Source organism: Prunus mume, linkage group LG7 (assembly GCF_029339155.1).
Source record: "Prunus mume cultivar Tortuosa linkage group LG7, ASM2933915v1, whole genome shotgun sequence".
In the NCBI taxonomy this organism is placed as follows: Eukaryota; Viridiplantae; Streptophyta; class Magnoliopsida; order Rosales; family Rosaceae; genus Prunus; species Prunus mume.
In genome coordinates this window covers 7633674-7649594 of record NC_142704.1, presented here as the reverse complement: position 1 = coordinate 7649594, position 15921 = coordinate 7633674, and the positions used below count along the sequence as shown (strand labels likewise).

At 37.2% G+C, this 15921-nt stretch overlaps 1 protein-coding gene and 2 pseudogenes across 27 annotated transcripts; 2 read left to right on the top strand and 1 right to left on the bottom strand.

The window, feature by feature from the left end:
- The first annotated feature begins 2049 nt into the window (after window positions 1–2049).
- On the top strand, window positions 2050–4703 carry LOC103338243 (protein NRT1/ PTR FAMILY 2.11-like; annotated as a pseudogene). The gene is made up of 4 exons (XR_016122078.1): window positions 2050–2264; window positions 2422–2639; window positions 2749–3303; window positions 3595–4703. The product of XR_016122078.1 is annotated as a protein NRT1/ PTR FAMILY 2.11-like (transcript).
- An 892-nt stretch (window positions 4704–5595) lies between these two features.
- Window positions 5596–9873, bottom strand: LOC103318536 (uncharacterized). Of its 25 annotated transcripts, XR_016122075.1 has the most exons (12): window positions 9859–9873; window positions 9684–9777; window positions 9462–9536; window positions 9258–9310; window positions 8856–8948; window positions 8688–8751; window positions 8276–8411; window positions 7986–8045; window positions 7653–7818; window positions 7016–7110; window positions 6048–6137; window positions 5596–5859 (listed from the first exon to the last, which is right to left on the bottom strand). XR_016122075.1 is itself a non-coding variant. In XM_089041561.1 (5 exons), exons 1-4 carry the CDS (start codon window positions 9782–9784, stop codon window positions 8692–8694), a joined length of 360 nt encoding a protein of 119 aa, XP_088897687.1. In that variant the 5' UTR covers window positions 9785–9852; the 3' UTR covers window positions 8418–8601; window positions 8688–8691. The 25 variants fall into 25 exon arrangements, 2 of the variants coding, with proteins under 2 accessions (XP_088897687.1, XP_088897686.1); XR_016122071.1 differs by having other exon boundaries at window positions 9462–9777; XR_016122066.1 differs by lacking the exon at window positions 9859–9873 and having other exon boundaries at window positions 9462–9541; window positions 9658–9848.
- Window positions 9874–11140: 1267 nt separating this feature from the next.
- LOC148915356 (protein NRT1/ PTR FAMILY 2.11-like) lies at window positions 11141–14009 on the top strand (annotated as a pseudogene). The gene is made up of 4 exons (XR_016122054.1): window positions 11141–11372; window positions 11528–11745; window positions 11856–12409; window positions 12701–14009. The product of XR_016122054.1 is annotated as a protein NRT1/ PTR FAMILY 2.11-like (transcript).
- The last annotated feature ends 1912 nt before the right edge of the window (window positions 14010–15921 follow it).

Sequence of the window (15921 nt, the reverse complement as noted above, 5' to 3'; positions counted from 1 at the left end):
GACCACAGATCGTTCTCTTTCTGTTTCTTTCTCACCCATACGCGGTTTAATTCATGACTAAACCTCAAGCAAAAAGGGAAATCATGATATCATTTGGGTTAGGACAAGGACACTAATTATTCAAAATCATTATTTTGCCCATTGTGCAGTAAAATTTCCACTGTATTTAATCATTTTTTGGGATGATTTTCAAGTTACTATAATTATTTAAATTCCCCACTATCATCAAAGAAAATCAATGCCATTGGCACAAAACATGTGCTTGGCTACTGTTCAATTTCAACACAAACATGTGGACACACATCCAGTTTGAACAATATCCATTCATTCGAATTTCACACACGCATTTTAATCATTTCGATTGTCTAACACGGATAGTCCACTCACAGATCTTGTTCTTATGTTCAAGTGGGACTAACAATAGGACAACTGTTCTGAGTTTTCAAAACCTAAAGCAGAGGCGTGTTTGGACCATGCATTCTGCTAATTGTTGTGTCTTTGTCAACTGATTGTATTGCAGATGTGTTTTCTTGCACAGTTCTGCAAGAAATTGAAACTTCAAACAAAACGTGCTTGGTTGGATTATTCACAGTTTAAGAGAGAGATAATTAGTTAATACTACTTAAATTACTGAAAAATCTGCAGCAAAGAGATGGCCCTGGACAAGGACTTGAAAGTTGAAAAATGGCTTTGCTGGTAGAAAGTTCCAAGTTAAGGAAGTTGTTGGCCGACCTTGGTGGTATATCCTCAAGTCAGAATGAGCAGTGAGCACTATGAAATTTTAGTCTTCTTCAATAATAATGAAAACCTACCAGTCAAAGGAAAAAGACAAATGAGTCAATGTGTAACGACATCAAGTGTCATTGAGAAAGAGGAAAATTTACTGCCTGAAGTGAAAAAACATGTGAAGAAAGGACTAGAATATCTCAGCTATGGTGACTCGATCAGAGCACTTCCACCTCTATGGGCAAAGGCAAGATAAGGGCTGTCACTACTTAAATGGAATGGCAGCCCTTACAATTTTGTTTCCACCCTATGGGGTAGGATAAGCAATTACTATTCAAATGAGATATGATGAGTTGAATTTGCATAGAGTTTTTAGTGTGGGAAGTAAAGAATATGACTAGGTATTTATAAAATTTTAAAAAAATCTGGAATTTTTTTGTTATTTGTTTTTTTTTATAAATTGCTGACATCATTATGATGTCAGCATTTTGTCATTTTGCCTAGGTAGTAACTGGGGCTGAATTTGGCCGCGGGCTTGCCTGGGCTCATGGGACCCAACCCTTGCGCGGAATGGATTTGGTGCGGTGGAGTTGGATTGTGGCCCTTGGGCCCCCTCATGTTCGGGTTAAGACGCACACTGGAAGTGCTCTAATAGAGCACTTATCCTCACACTAACAGTGATGGTTCCGACTCTCGTCCTCTTTCCTCATCAGACTCTAGTAAAGCTCTGTCGTCAGAATAGATTTTCATCAACGTGCAGCATTTTACTTGTGGAAACATATATCCTTTCCCTTTATGCTTGTCCTACCTATGTGCTTATTGGCTTGAATTTGGTAATGGGAAAAACAGTTTTCTATACTTAACAATCTAAATCTAACTGAATCTACTGCATGTCCTTCAGCAAAATGAGGCACAAATATTGAAAGAAACTAAGAGGAATAGCATTTCACAGTATCTCAACTTACCAAAATTTACGTGTGGGTTTAAACATTTGCAACCTACAGATTGAGACAAGAATGTGACTGAGAGTTATCTCAGTTTGGTTCTTTTCTCAATGAGCTTGGCTTGGAGTTCACATTAACGTGTGAGACGGTTCATTCACATGAGTCAAAAACGGAGAGTTCAAATTCGCAACGTCATCACCGTCGAACCCAAACTCTAGTTGAGGCAGAGGGTCAAGATTGACGACTTCATAACACGTCCGTTTGTTAGCCTCACATTGTTGTCACAACCTGACAAATTTTAATCAAGCCACTGTGGAGAGATAACTCATCTTCCCATCACAAAGAAGAGCTTATTATATAAGTGGGAAGCTCATTCAGAAATTTATCACTTCTCTAGTTAGCTAGCCATCTTCCAATTTTTTGGCACTTTTAATTTCCACGCTACTAGCTAGAGAGAGTGAGAGAGAGAGATGGAAGGAGAAAAAGAGTTCCATATTACAACAAGCATGGAGAAGAACAATAATGAGAAGGCTGTGACAAAAGATGAGCCTGAGGTCAAGCACATGGGCATCAAAGCCATGCCCTTTGTTATAGGTAAGAAATAGGGATCTTTTTTTTTTTTTTTTTTTTTTTGGGCCTAAGAAACTGGGAACTAATTTAGTTCACTATTATTTTCTTTTTCAAGGATTTTGATTTCTACTTCTCCAGTATGATCAGACCTTAATAATATATATGTTAAAACCAACTGCAGGGAATGAGACCTTTGAGAAGCTAGGAACAATTGGAACCTCATCAAACCTCTTGGTCTATCTCACCACAGTGTTCAACATGAAAAGCATCACAGCTACAACTCTTGTCAATGTGTTCAACGGCACCACCAACTTTGCTACCTTGCTAGGAGCCTTCCTCTGTGATACCTATTTCGGCCGTTACAAGACGCTGGGATTTGCTTCTATTGCTTCTTTCCTGGTATTAATAGCAGTCGTAATTCCTTTTATATGCAACATGAGCTAAAACCATGCAACTAGAGCTATGTCTGATTCTTTTTTTTCTTCTTTTGGTGGGTTAAATTCTGTAGGGAATGCTGGTACTAACGCTAACAGCAGCAGTCTCAAAAGTTGCATCCTCCAAGCTGTGAACACAATGCCTCATGCACTGATGCAACACCATGGCAACTGGCATTTCTGTTCAGCGGCCTCGGACTTCTTGTTGTGGGAGCTGGTGGCATTAGACCCTGCAACTTAGCCTTTGGTGCAGACCAATTCAATCCCAACACCGAATCAGGAAAGCGGGGCCTCGACAGCTTCTTCAATTGGTACTACTTCACCTTCACTTTTGCCATGATGGTGTCCTTGACAATCATTGTCTATGTGCAATCCAATGTGAGCTGGGCTTGGGGGCTGGCAATCCCTGCATTTATGATGCTCTTGTCATGCGTTCTGTTCTTCATGGGTTCAAGAATTTATGTAAAAGTGAAACCAGAAGGCAGTGCATTGACAAGTGCGGTGAGAGTTACCGTTGCTGCACTCAAAAAGAGGCGGTTGCAGTTACCGGAGCAGCCATGGGTTTCCCTTTTCAACTATGTTCCATCTGGTTCTATCAACTCCAAGATTTCCCACACTGATCAATTCAGGTAACTTAACCATAAAGGCTAACAACATTTTAGTATTTTGTGTGAACTCTGACTCGAGAAAAGACTGTTTGGTAACGGGTATCAATTTAGGTACTGTAGACTGATATTCGGTGTCAGTCCATCACTGCCCTTCCAATTTTGGAATCATCATAAAGGTTACAGCTAGACAAGTCCCATGTTTTGACAAACCAATACAGCTTGACATAGAGGCTGGTAAACAATTTGGTGGTTGACATGTGAAAATTTTGAGATATTACTGCTTGACTAACCAAAAATTACCTCTGTTTTCAGAATCCTAGACAAAGCTGCAATAATTACCAACGAAGACAAAATCAACTTAGATGGATCAACAGCAACTCCATGGAAGCTCTGCAGCCTGCAGGAAGTGGAACAAGTGAAGTGCTTGTTTAGAGTGGTTCCCATTTGGATCTCAACCATTATATACTATGTTGCTATGGTCCAGCAGCAAACTTATACAGTCTTCCAAGCTCTGCAATCTGATAGGCGCCTTGGGAACACTGGCTTCAAGATCCCCGCCGCGTCGTATATAGTCTTTAACATGCTTGCCCTCACAATCTGGATACCAATCTACGACAGGCTCATAGTCCCAGCATTGAGAAGAATGACAGGAAAAGAAGGAGGCATCACAATACTTCAGAAGATGGGCTTTGGCATGGTTCTTGCTATAATAACAATGCTAGTATCTGCAGTGGTTGAAGAGAAGAGAAGAAGCTTGGCTCTCTCACATCCCATTGGGATTGAAGACAGAAGAGGTGCAATTTCTTCCATGTCTGGATTCTGGTTCATCCCACAACTGGGACTCATTGGACTTTCTGAGGCATTTACAGTGATTGCCCAAGTGGAGTTTTACTACAAGCAAGTCCCAGAAAACATGAGAAGCATTGGGGGTTCTTTTTGTTTGTTGGCATGGCAATGTCAAATTACTTTAGCAGTGGTTTGGTGACAATAGTCCACCATACCAGTAAAGGTTCTTCAATGGGGGATTGGTTGCCTGAAGATCTTAACAAGGGGAAGTTGGATTACTTTTACTATATGGTTGCTGCACTGGAGCTTTTGAATTTTGGTTATTTCATTGTTCTTTCTAGGTGGTTTAAGTACAAAGGAAGTGACGATAGTGCCTCTGAAGTTGGGATGGAAAATATGCAATCTCAGAAACATCTTGTTTGATAGACAAGATCATACCCAGCTTAGCTACAAATTCATGTTCTCCATCATGAAAAATTCAATGTCCATGTTACAGCTTGCCTTTCATGTGACGGGGATGTTATATACACTTGTTGTATACAAGAGTTTTTTAAGACACTTCAAAGGACGAAGTTATGATGAGAACATGATTCATATTCAGATGATATAATTACAACGTGTTTTCTTGTTGATAATATTGATGAGATTTGATTTGCGATCAACTATTGAGATCTCCAAGTCCAATCCTCTATCATAGACTTATAAAGTTATCTTTATGAATGTCTGGCTATCATTTAATTAAGAAAATGTTTGGTAATGGAACGAAATCACTGCATCATGTTATGGAGGTTTCAGAAAACGACATTGCTTATCCTCTAGAAGAGTCCTTTTGTATAACGAAACGTTCTTTATTCTTATAAATCACAATTTCTATCTCCTAATTGTGATTGATAAAGAAAATAAAGTCCAATCCTCCTTTTAAAAATAGAATTAAGATAATGTTAATTTACCAAAAGAAAAATGGAAATGAGCCCAAAAGAAAAACGCAAAGCAAGGCATGGCCACATGAAGAAAAGCCAACTCCATTATTGTGAAAGAGAATGAAAGGTTGCCCGATGCTGTGTAATTCCAGTGAAGTACCCACCGCAATGCTTTCTTCCCTGTCTGATTGATGATGCATGAACCTACATTTTTTTATTTGGGGATAAATATTGCATGATCGGTACGTGTTGACTCATGAAAGGTTGCTGGGTGCATTTGGTTACATGAATTAAGTAGAGTGTGAGAAACGCAAATAGGGAAGACTAAAGCACTGTCACTTACATGTTTATAAATAAATAAAAAATCAAAGTAACGGGGAGGTGATTCGAATTTGGAATGTGAGGAGACCGTCTCACTGCTCTGACCAACTGACGAGTTTACATTCATTGGATATTCATTAAATGTACAGGAATGGAGTGGTTAGCAAAATTGAAATCTGCATAGACTTGATATTTATTAGTGCGTTTTAGAGGTCAACTAGCAAAAGGTGCCCGCGCGATGTTGCGGGTTTTAAAATTGCGTGAAATGTGTATAAAGCGATGAAAATAGGCAGGGAACATCTCAACTACCCAATTGCCAAAACACTCAAAGGATTTACCAACATGTTCAAATATTGTAATCATCTAAACCTATCATTACAACAACAAATTAACACCAACCAATTGTCAATTGATGCCATTAGCTAATTCCTATGCTCTATTCACAAAACTTAAAACAATTAATTGAAATTTCAGCCTAGAAACTCACCCCTTGCTTAACAGAACTGAAAACACCAACCAAACTGCTCTATCCAAAGCAAAGAAAGACCACCTGCAAAATATCAAAAGAAAACATGATTTTTTTAAAAAGAAGAAAAAGAAAAAACAGAAAAATCGGGGAAAAAATTAGCTTGAGTATTTTATGCATGCACAATCTTTTCATTAAACCAAAAAATTAGCTTGAGCAAAATCTGTATGGAAAGAAACCACAGGGAAAATGTATGTAATTGAGTTCCTTACCTCTCCAACATTAAATATAAATCTTTGCTTGTCAAAGAATAGCAACACTGAAGGAGATGTATCTTGCGTATCCATTCCAGTCCCTAGCAGCTGCAAAGAGTAGAAGCATGGCCAAATTATTAGCCCATGAAAAGGAAAAAAAACAATATAACCAAACTCTGCATTCTGAAATTAGGATATACAAACTTTTTTAGTTTTCAATAAGTCTCCATTCAATGCAAAAATCAACAAAAATCCACTTGGTAAATGAAACCCACAAACAAAAAAACCTATGAATTTTAACTTTTCTGAATTCTTTCTCGTCATCTCTAATGTCCACAAACAGAATTCCAATTTAGAAGTCAGATTTTCAAATCCCACATATTTCCTAAACCAATCTTCTTCAAGTCAACTATGCTAAAACATTGCAATCAGTTCCTAGAATCACACTCCCAAATTTTCTTTCCCCTACCAAAACAAAAATTATCAAATTCAAATCCCCAGTCCCATAAACCAGTATAAGAACGAATTTGAATTAAAACCCTGTAGTAAAAGAACGAACATGTCTTTAAACATAACTACCCAAATAGCAGCATATCCTGCTTACCAAAACAGAGCTATCCTAAACCCTGTAACAAAAGAACCAGCATATCCAAATACCGATTTTGAGGGTTTACCAACTAATTTTTAATAATCAAACAGAAAACCTCACCAAAAGCAATCATATAGTATTTTAATAACTAAATTGTTTCACCTGGTTTCATCAAAATAATAACACAATCAAATCAATTTCAGTATTTGGATAACATTTGCAAATCAATAACACAGATCCACTATGAGGAAAAATTAGGAATTTGGACTTTTAGGGCAGCAAATTAAAACAGGTCTTATAGTTTAATAAAATAAGATCCAAGATATTAGTAACAAAAAAAAAATGAAAAAGAAGAGCAACAAAAATTGAATGGAAAGATGAAGCAAAATTTACTTACAGATCAGTGAGAGAGAGAGAGACCGAAACATAGAAAAAGCTGGAGTTCAATCTTAAGAAGAAGACCAACGCTCGCCACTCCTATAAAGTCAAAGCCTCCAGATAACAATTGATGACAAACTTAGAACAATTGTGATAATTTATAATTAAATAGGTATGAGAGAATTAAGCCAAAACACTCAACCTTTAATAGCCTCAAATCAATGGGTGTTTATTCTATTGCTACAAATTTGGAAACTGGTAGGTGTTAGTGCAAACAAATGGGAAAATTTAGTGAAGACAATGGCTATTATTACAGAATTAAGGCCACAAAATCAACTGCACAAACCACAATTTAAATACGCCACATTCTACGAATGTGGTGGACAAAAGTATAATGTCATTGCCACAAATTATTAAATACCTATAACAGAATGAATCCAAAAGACCCAGCCTTTAATAGAATCAAACCAAATACCCATAACAGAATCAAACCATGTGCAAGTTTGTTGTACAAAAGAATAGATTATCTCTAGACACCTATGGTCAAAACTGATACATGTATTCCCATTTATAGGCTATGTTAATTTAATGGAGAAGCTATAAAACCAGAAATAACCTATAAACACCTATAGGTTATAGAACCCTAATCAACTTACTGATAGCATCAAGGGAAGCCAAGAGGACCTGTCCGGGAACTATGGCAAAGAATGCATTCCCTGCTTGGGATTTAACCAAACGTCCCATCACTGATCAAATCGTAATACCAACCCCATCAAGCATAGATTTGCCAAGCTTTGATGCCATTTTTGACAACTACTATCACTGAATTAGCAAAATAAAGTAGAAAGAACTGATAAGAAAAAATAAATTTAATGTGTTAAACTTATAACCATAAAAACTTAAAAAGAAATTCATATAGTCCTCAGGGGAACCTTTCAAATTGATTCAGTATGAAATCTAACATTAAAAAATCATAAAATAAACCTAACCTCCAACATAAAATACCCATTTCATATGAGATTTCCTTCCCTGTTTCTGCTTCATGTCACCTATATACCAAAGAAAAGATATCAAGAGAAATATCATTTTAAGGTATAAAAATAAACCATAACTATGAAGGAAGAAACACATTCATTGTCCACATCTCAATTCATTATAAGGTATAAAAATAAACCACAACTAATCCTAAAATTAAGGATTTAAAGTAACAAATTTACAATAAAGATTTTTTTAAAAGTTCAAACTTAAAATGGAACCAAGTGAAAGAAGAGAAAACTACCAAAGGCTATGGAGCATAAAGCATTTAAGTTTTTGAGAAGAATGTGCAGAGAAATCGGGTGTAAAAGAAGGTGTGGATATGCTGATAGGTTTTCATAATATTCCAGAGGATGCCTATGACGCAACCTCCTTCACATCTGCCACCAAAGCCAAACATCAAATACAAAATACGATTCAAATTATCGAAACAAAATTAGAAAAAAGCGAAATAAATGTGATAAAAGAGTGACGCTTTGGGGTCAAAGGTGGAGCCCTTTGGCAACAAATTGGATTTTGCCAGGAGGAGAGTTGAGAAGGAACCACTTCCCCACCCCAAAAAAACATTGACTACATTAGACACTAACAAATAATCAAAATGGGTACAAATTTATTAATTGGAAAAAAATAAAGTATAAACGGCAAAGAGAACAAACCTCATTAATGGCAAGCACTTGGCCATTGCTCTTCTTGACCTTCTTCAGCTTCCTCATGAAATACCTAATCCAAACAAATCAATCAACAATATTAAGTTTAACCAAAAATTCACCAATGAACATTTGGGAAGGCTAAGGATTATTCCAGAACTTGGACTTGGTGTGAACCTCATTTGTGGCCCAGAGCTTCATTTGGTAAATCTTGGGGTGCTCATTAGATGCCATAGGGAGCTTTCTCCCAACAACCTGGTACTGGTGGAACTGCAACACAAAAAAGACACCATTAATTGCAGCTTTACCATTTGACATGCCCTAAGAGAAATATATCACACAAAAACAAATACCAAATTAAATGGAACCTAAGAAACTGTGAAGATAATTTCTAGATATTTGTTCACCAAATTTCATACAACAATCCTCCACTTAAACTGACTGTTCACAACAATACTAAGAATTTGTAGGCATATTACATATGCAATATTTGGCTAATCCATTTCACCAGCAACCATATATTTAACTAAATAAACTATGTCGAAAACCAAATGGGTATTCTTCCAGAATAAAACCAACCTTCTTGAAGCATACCCATCTAAGTTATAAGAACCCCTTAGCATCCCAATACCCTAACATGGAAAAAAGAAGCATAATTTAGAATTCTGTAACAGAAATTGTCTCATTAAATTAAACAGAAATAAAAAACAGCGAATTTAAGGCTGAGATGTAATCGACTTATTGAAAGAAAAAAAATTGAGGGTGAGAGAACGATTGACAAACCTCTTTGCTAGTCCAAATGCGGAACCCTACTTCGTTTTTTCTTGCCACACCTTCAAAGTCAGTCAACATTCTGTGCTGTTCTACAAAAGATATTTACGAACACAGAACGTCATAAAATACCTTTATTGTAAATTTGTTCAACACAAAAAATCCAGAACCAAAATATTTGACGAAATTCTATTAAAAGAAAAATAACTGAAATTAAAGAGAGGGAGAGAGAACATTGTATCCCTCAACTTCTGTACATATACACTGGCTCTGTCCCACAACATCAGCAAGGGCAATGGCAAGCCTTTATTCACGCACAAACAGTCACCTGCCATTACCAATTCAAAAGCCTGTTCAATCCCATTACAGGGGAGAAATACAATCAAAATTAAGGAAGTTGTTGGCCGACCTTGGTGGTATATCCTCAAGTTAGAATGAGCAGTGAGCACTATGAAATTTTAGTCTTCTTCATGTGATGAAAATAATAATGAAAACCTACCAGTCAAAGGAAAAAGTCACTACAAATGAGTCAATGTGTAACGACTTCAAGTCTCATTGAGAAAGAGGAAAATTTACTGCCTTCAAAAAAAAAAACATGTGATGAAAGGACTTAAATATACTCTCTAGCTAAAAAAACAAATGGTGACTCGATTAGAGTCATCCCACCACAGGTATCACTCCTTATTGTTTCCACCCTTATGGGCTAGGATAAGGGCAATTACTATTCAAATGAGATATGATGAGTTGAATTTGCATAGAGTTTTTAGTGTGGGAAGTAAAGAATATGACTAAGTATTTATAAAATTTTAAAAAAATCTGGAATTTTTTTGTTATTTGTTTTTTTATAAATTGCTGACGTCATTATGATGTCAGCATTTTGTCATTTTGCCTAGGTAGTAACTGGGGCTGAATTTGGCCGCGGGCTTGCCTGGGCTCATGGGACCCAACCCTTGCTGGGAATGGATTTGTTGCGGTGGAGTTGGATTGTGGCCCTTGGGCCCCCTCATGTTCGGGTTAAGGACGCACGCTGGAAGTGCTCTAATAGAGCACTTATCCTCACACTAACAGTGATAGTTCGACTCTCGTCCTCTTTCCTCATCAGACTCTAGTAAAGCTCTGTCGTCAGAATAGATTTTCATCAATGTGCAGCATTTTACTTGTGGAAACATATATCCTTTCCCTTTATGCTTGTCCTATGTGCTTATTGGCTTGAATTTGGTAATGGGAAAAACAGTTTTCTATACTTAACAATCTAAATCTAACTGAATCTACTGCATGTCCTTCAGCAAAATGAGGCACAAATATTGAAAGAAACTAAGAGGAATAGCATTTCACAGTATCTCAACTTACCAAAATTTACGTGTGGGTTTAAACATTTGCAACCTACAGATTGAGACAAGAATGTGACTGAGAGTTATCTCAGTTTGGTTCTTTTCTCAATGAGCTTGGCTTGGAGTTCACATTAACGTGTGAGACGGTTCATTCACATGAGTCAAAAACGAAGAGTTCAAATTCGCAACGTCATCACCGTCGAACCCAAACTCTAGTTGAGGCAGAGAGTCAAGATTGACGACTTCATAACATGTCCGTTTGTTAGCCTCACACTGCTGTCACAACCTGACAAATTTTAATCAAGCCACTGTGGAGAGATAACTCATCTTCCCATCACAAAGAAGAGCTTATTATATAAGTGGGAAGCTCATTCAGAAATTTATCACTTCTCTAGTTAGCTAGCCATCTTCCAATTTTTTGGCACTTTTAATTTCCACTCTACTAGCTAGAGAGAGTGAGAGAGAGAGATGGAAGGAGAAAAAGAGTTCCATATTACAACAAGCATGGAGAAGAACAATAATGAGAAGGCTGTGACAAAAGATGAGCCTGAGGTCAAGCACATGGGCATCAAAGCCATGCCCTTTGTTATAGGTAAGAAATAGGGATTTTTTTTTTTTTTTTTTTTTTTGGGCCTAAGAAACTGGGAACTAATTTAGTTCACTATTATTTTCTTTTTCAAGGATTTTGATTTCTACTTCTCCAGTATGATCAGACCTTAATAATATATATGTTAAAACCAACTGCAGGGAATGAGACCTTTGAGAAGCTAGGAACAACTGGAACCTCATCAAACCTCTTGGTCTATCTCACCACAGTGTTCAACATGAAAAGCATCACAGCTACAACTCTTGTCAATGTGTTCAACGGCACCACCAACTTTGCTACCTTGCTAGGAGCCTTCCTCTGTGATACCTATTTCGGCCGTTACAAGACGCTGGGATTTGCTTCTATTGCTTCTTTCCTGGTATTAATAGCAGTCGTAATTCCTTTTATATGCAACATGAGCTAAAACCATGCAACTAGAGCTATGTCTTGATTCTTTTTTTTCTTCTTTTGGTGGGTTAAATTCTGTAGGGAATGCTGGTACTAACGCTAACAGCAGCAGTCTCAAAGTTGCATCCTCCAAGCTGTGAACACAATGCCTCATGCACTGATGCAACACCATGGCAACTGGCATTTCTGTTCAGCGGCCTCGGACTTCTTGTTGTGGGAGCTGGTGGCATTAGACCCTGCAACTTAGCCTTTGGTGCAGACCAATTCAATCCCAACACCGAATCAGGAAAGCGGGGCCTCGACAGCTTCTTCAATTGGTACTACTTCACCTTCACTTTTGCCATGATGGTGTCCTTGACAATCATTGTCTATGTGCAATCCAGTGTGAGCTGGGCTTGGGGGCTGGCAATCCCTGCATTTATGATGCTCTTGTCATGCGTTCTGTTCTTCATGGGTTCAAGAATTTATGTAAAAGTGAAACCAGAAGGCAGTGCATTGACAAGTGCGGTGAGAGTTACCGTTGCTGCACTCAAAAAGAGGCGGTTGCAGTTACCGGAGCAGCCATGGGTTTCCCTTTTCAACTATGTTCCATCTGGTTCTATCAACTCCAAGATTTCCCACACTGATCAATTCAGGTAACTTAACCATAAAGGCTAACAACATTTTAGTATTTTGTGTGAACTCTGACTCGAGAAAAGACTGTTTGGTAACGGGTATCAATTTAGGTACTGTAGACTGATATTCGGTATCAGTCCATCACTGCCCTTCCAATTTTGGAATCATCATAAAGGTTACAGCTAGACAAGTCCCATGTTTTGACAAACCAATACAGCTTGACATAGAGGCTGGTAAACAATTTGGTGGTTGACATGTGAAAATTTTGAGATATTACTGCTTGACTAACCAAAAATTATCTCTGTTTTCAGAATCCTAGACAAAGCTGCAATAATTACCAATGAAGACAAAATCAACTTAGATGGATCAACAGCAACTCCATGGAACGCTCTGCAGCCTGCAGGAAGTGGAACAAGTGAAGTGCTTGTTTAGAGTGGTTCCCATTTGGATCTCAACCATTATATACAATGTTGCTATGGTCCAGCAGCAAACTTATACAGTCTTCCAAGCTCTGCAATCTGATAGGCGCCTTGGGAACACTGGCTTCAAGATCCCCGCCGCGTCGTATATAGTCTTTAACATGCTTGCCCTCACAATCTGGATACCAATCTATGACAGGCTCATAGTCCCAGCATTGAGAAGAATGACAGGAAAAGAAGGAGGCATCACAATACTTCAGAAGATGGGCTTTGGCATGGTTCTTGCTATAATAACAATGCTAGTATCTGCAGTGGTTGAAGAGAAGAGAAGAAGCTTGGCTCTCTCACATCCCATTGGGATTGAAGACAGAAGAGGTGCAATTTCTTCCATGTCTGGATTCTGGTTCATCCCACAACTGGGACTCATTGGACTTTCTGAGGCATTTACAGTGATTGCCCAAGTGGAGTTTTACTACAAGCAAGTCCCAGAAAACATTAGAAGCATTGGGGGTTCTTTTTTCTTTGTTGGCGTGGCAATGTCAAATTACTTTAGTAGTGGTTTGGTGACAATAGTCCACCATACCAGTAAAGGTTCTTCAATGGGGGATTGGTTGCCTGAAGATCTTAACAAGGGGAAGTTGGATTACTTTTACTATATGGTTGCTGCATTGGAGCTTTTGAATTTTGGTTATTTCATTGTTCTTTCTAGGTGGTTTAAGTACAAAGGAAGTGACGACAGTGCCTCTGAAGTTGGGATGGAAAATATGCAATCTCAGAAACATCTTGTTTGATAGACAAGATCATACCCAGCTTAGCTACAAATTCATGTTCTCCATCATGAAAAATTCAATGTCCATGCTACAGCTTGCCTTTCATGTGACGGGGATGTTATATACACTTGTTGTATACAAGAGTTTTTTAAGACACTTCAAAAGACGAAGTTATGATGAGAACATGATTCATATTCAGATGATATAATTACAACGTATTTTCTTGTTGATAATATTGATGAGATTGATCAGATTTGCGAGTGGTCAACTAGTTGAGCTCTATCTCCAAGTCCAATCCTCTATCATAGGATATAACTTATAAAGTTATGCTTTCTTCCCCTTTATGAATGTCTGGCTATCATTTAAGAAAATGTTTGGTAATGGAACGAAATGGGAACAGCACTGCATCATGTTATGGAGGTTTCAGAAAACGACATTGCTTATCCTCTAGAAGAGTCCTTTTTTATAACGAAACGTTCTTTATTCTTATAAATCACAATTTAACACATATATGTAGAAGTAATTCGTAAAAAATACACACATATCTAATTGTGATTGACAAAGAAAATAAGAGTTCATATACTTTCAAATAGGAAGTGTCCTATTTGAAAGTATTTTCCTTTTAAAAATAGAATTAAGATAATGTTAATTTACCAAAAGAAAAATGGAAATTGAGTCCAAAAGAAAAACGCAAAGCAAGGCATGGCCACATGAAGAAAAGCCAACTCCATTATTGTGAAAGAGAATGAAAGGTCAATGCCCGATGCTGTGTGAACATTCCAGATGAAGTACCCACCGCAACCGGTGGCATTGTTATAATATAAATAATTGAATTAAACAAAGCAACAAGGACACAAATGCCTGCGGGCTGCCGCGATCTGTCAATAAGAAAATGATTGATGACCAAAACAATAATGCATGGGAACCTACATTTTTTTATTTGGGGATAAATATTGCATGACGTTCGGTACGTGTTGACTCATGCCACTCATCTCTTAAAGGTTGCTGGGCGCATTTGGCTATCAACCATTCAACACCTACATCAAGAATTAAGAAAAACATAGAAGAGGAGAGAGTAAAGCAAGAGAAACTGTATGCAAACCTGGTAGCTAGAAAGACTAAATGTTCTTCGTTTGCTTCTCCTTTTGGTTGTCCCGTTGTGAAACCCAATTACATCATTACAAACTAGAAGTCAATGACTTACTAATTAAAAAGTTTATAAATAAATAAAAAGTCGAAGTAACGCGGAGGTGATTCGAATTTGGAATGTGAGGAGACCGTCTCACTGCTCTAACCAACTGACGAGTATACATTCATCGGATATTCATTAATTGTACAGGAATGGAGTGGTTAGCAAAATTGAAATCTGCGTAGACTTGATATTTATTAGTACGTTTTATTTTCTTTTGCCTACTGATCGGTAGAGTATATATTCTTTGTAGATATGTATACAATTGCCTACTATAATTTATTATTGTTCCTGGAATGAGAAAACAATGGGGCAGATGCCAAGTATGAGTTCAAAACCACTGGAATGAGGCCACTCTCTGCAAAACCCTATTGTAGATGTACTATATATTCTTAAGAGGTCAATTTCTTTTTTCTTAATTTGCCCTTAGGCCATCTCCAATCTTTGACTCAAACCCAAAATATCCCCTCAAACCTTTCCTAATCCAAGAAAATGAAGGACCCAAAATTTGGAAAAACCCAAATATGGGTCCAAGTATCGCCCAAACCCAAATTTTTTCGTGGAGCCCACTTTCATGTCAAACAGTCCCCATGTGCAAAGATTCCTCCGTAGGTCCTTACTTTTTTTTTTTTTTTTTTGCTGCTGCCATCTTGTCTTCCACAAGCACCACTTGTCAAAGCCCCATTGAGTTGTTGTTGGATTTGAATATTATTTGTTGTTTGTTTTTTTTATTATATACATATAACTTAAATCAACAATGGAGATTAAATTTAAGCTATTTTAACATTAAAAAAAAAAAATTCAACGGCTGAAATTTAAATCCAACAGTCAAAATAATATTTTAAATTAATCTAGATTAGATCCAACCCCGAAACTCACTCCAAACTCTATAAATACCCATCCATTTCTCAAATAATCTACCAAAAATATTTTATCTATTTCTCAATTTATTTTTCTTTTGTCAATCTCATCAATCTCCTTTCATTCTTGTTGAAGATGTCCACAAAATCTCCTTTCATTCTTCTTTTAGAATTATATTTGTGTTTTCTTTTGGAACAAGATTATATTTGTGGAATTTTAATTTTTTTAGGTCAAATTGTTCAAAAAATTTAATCATGAAGTTATTTAAAAAGATTGAATGAAGAAAAGTTATC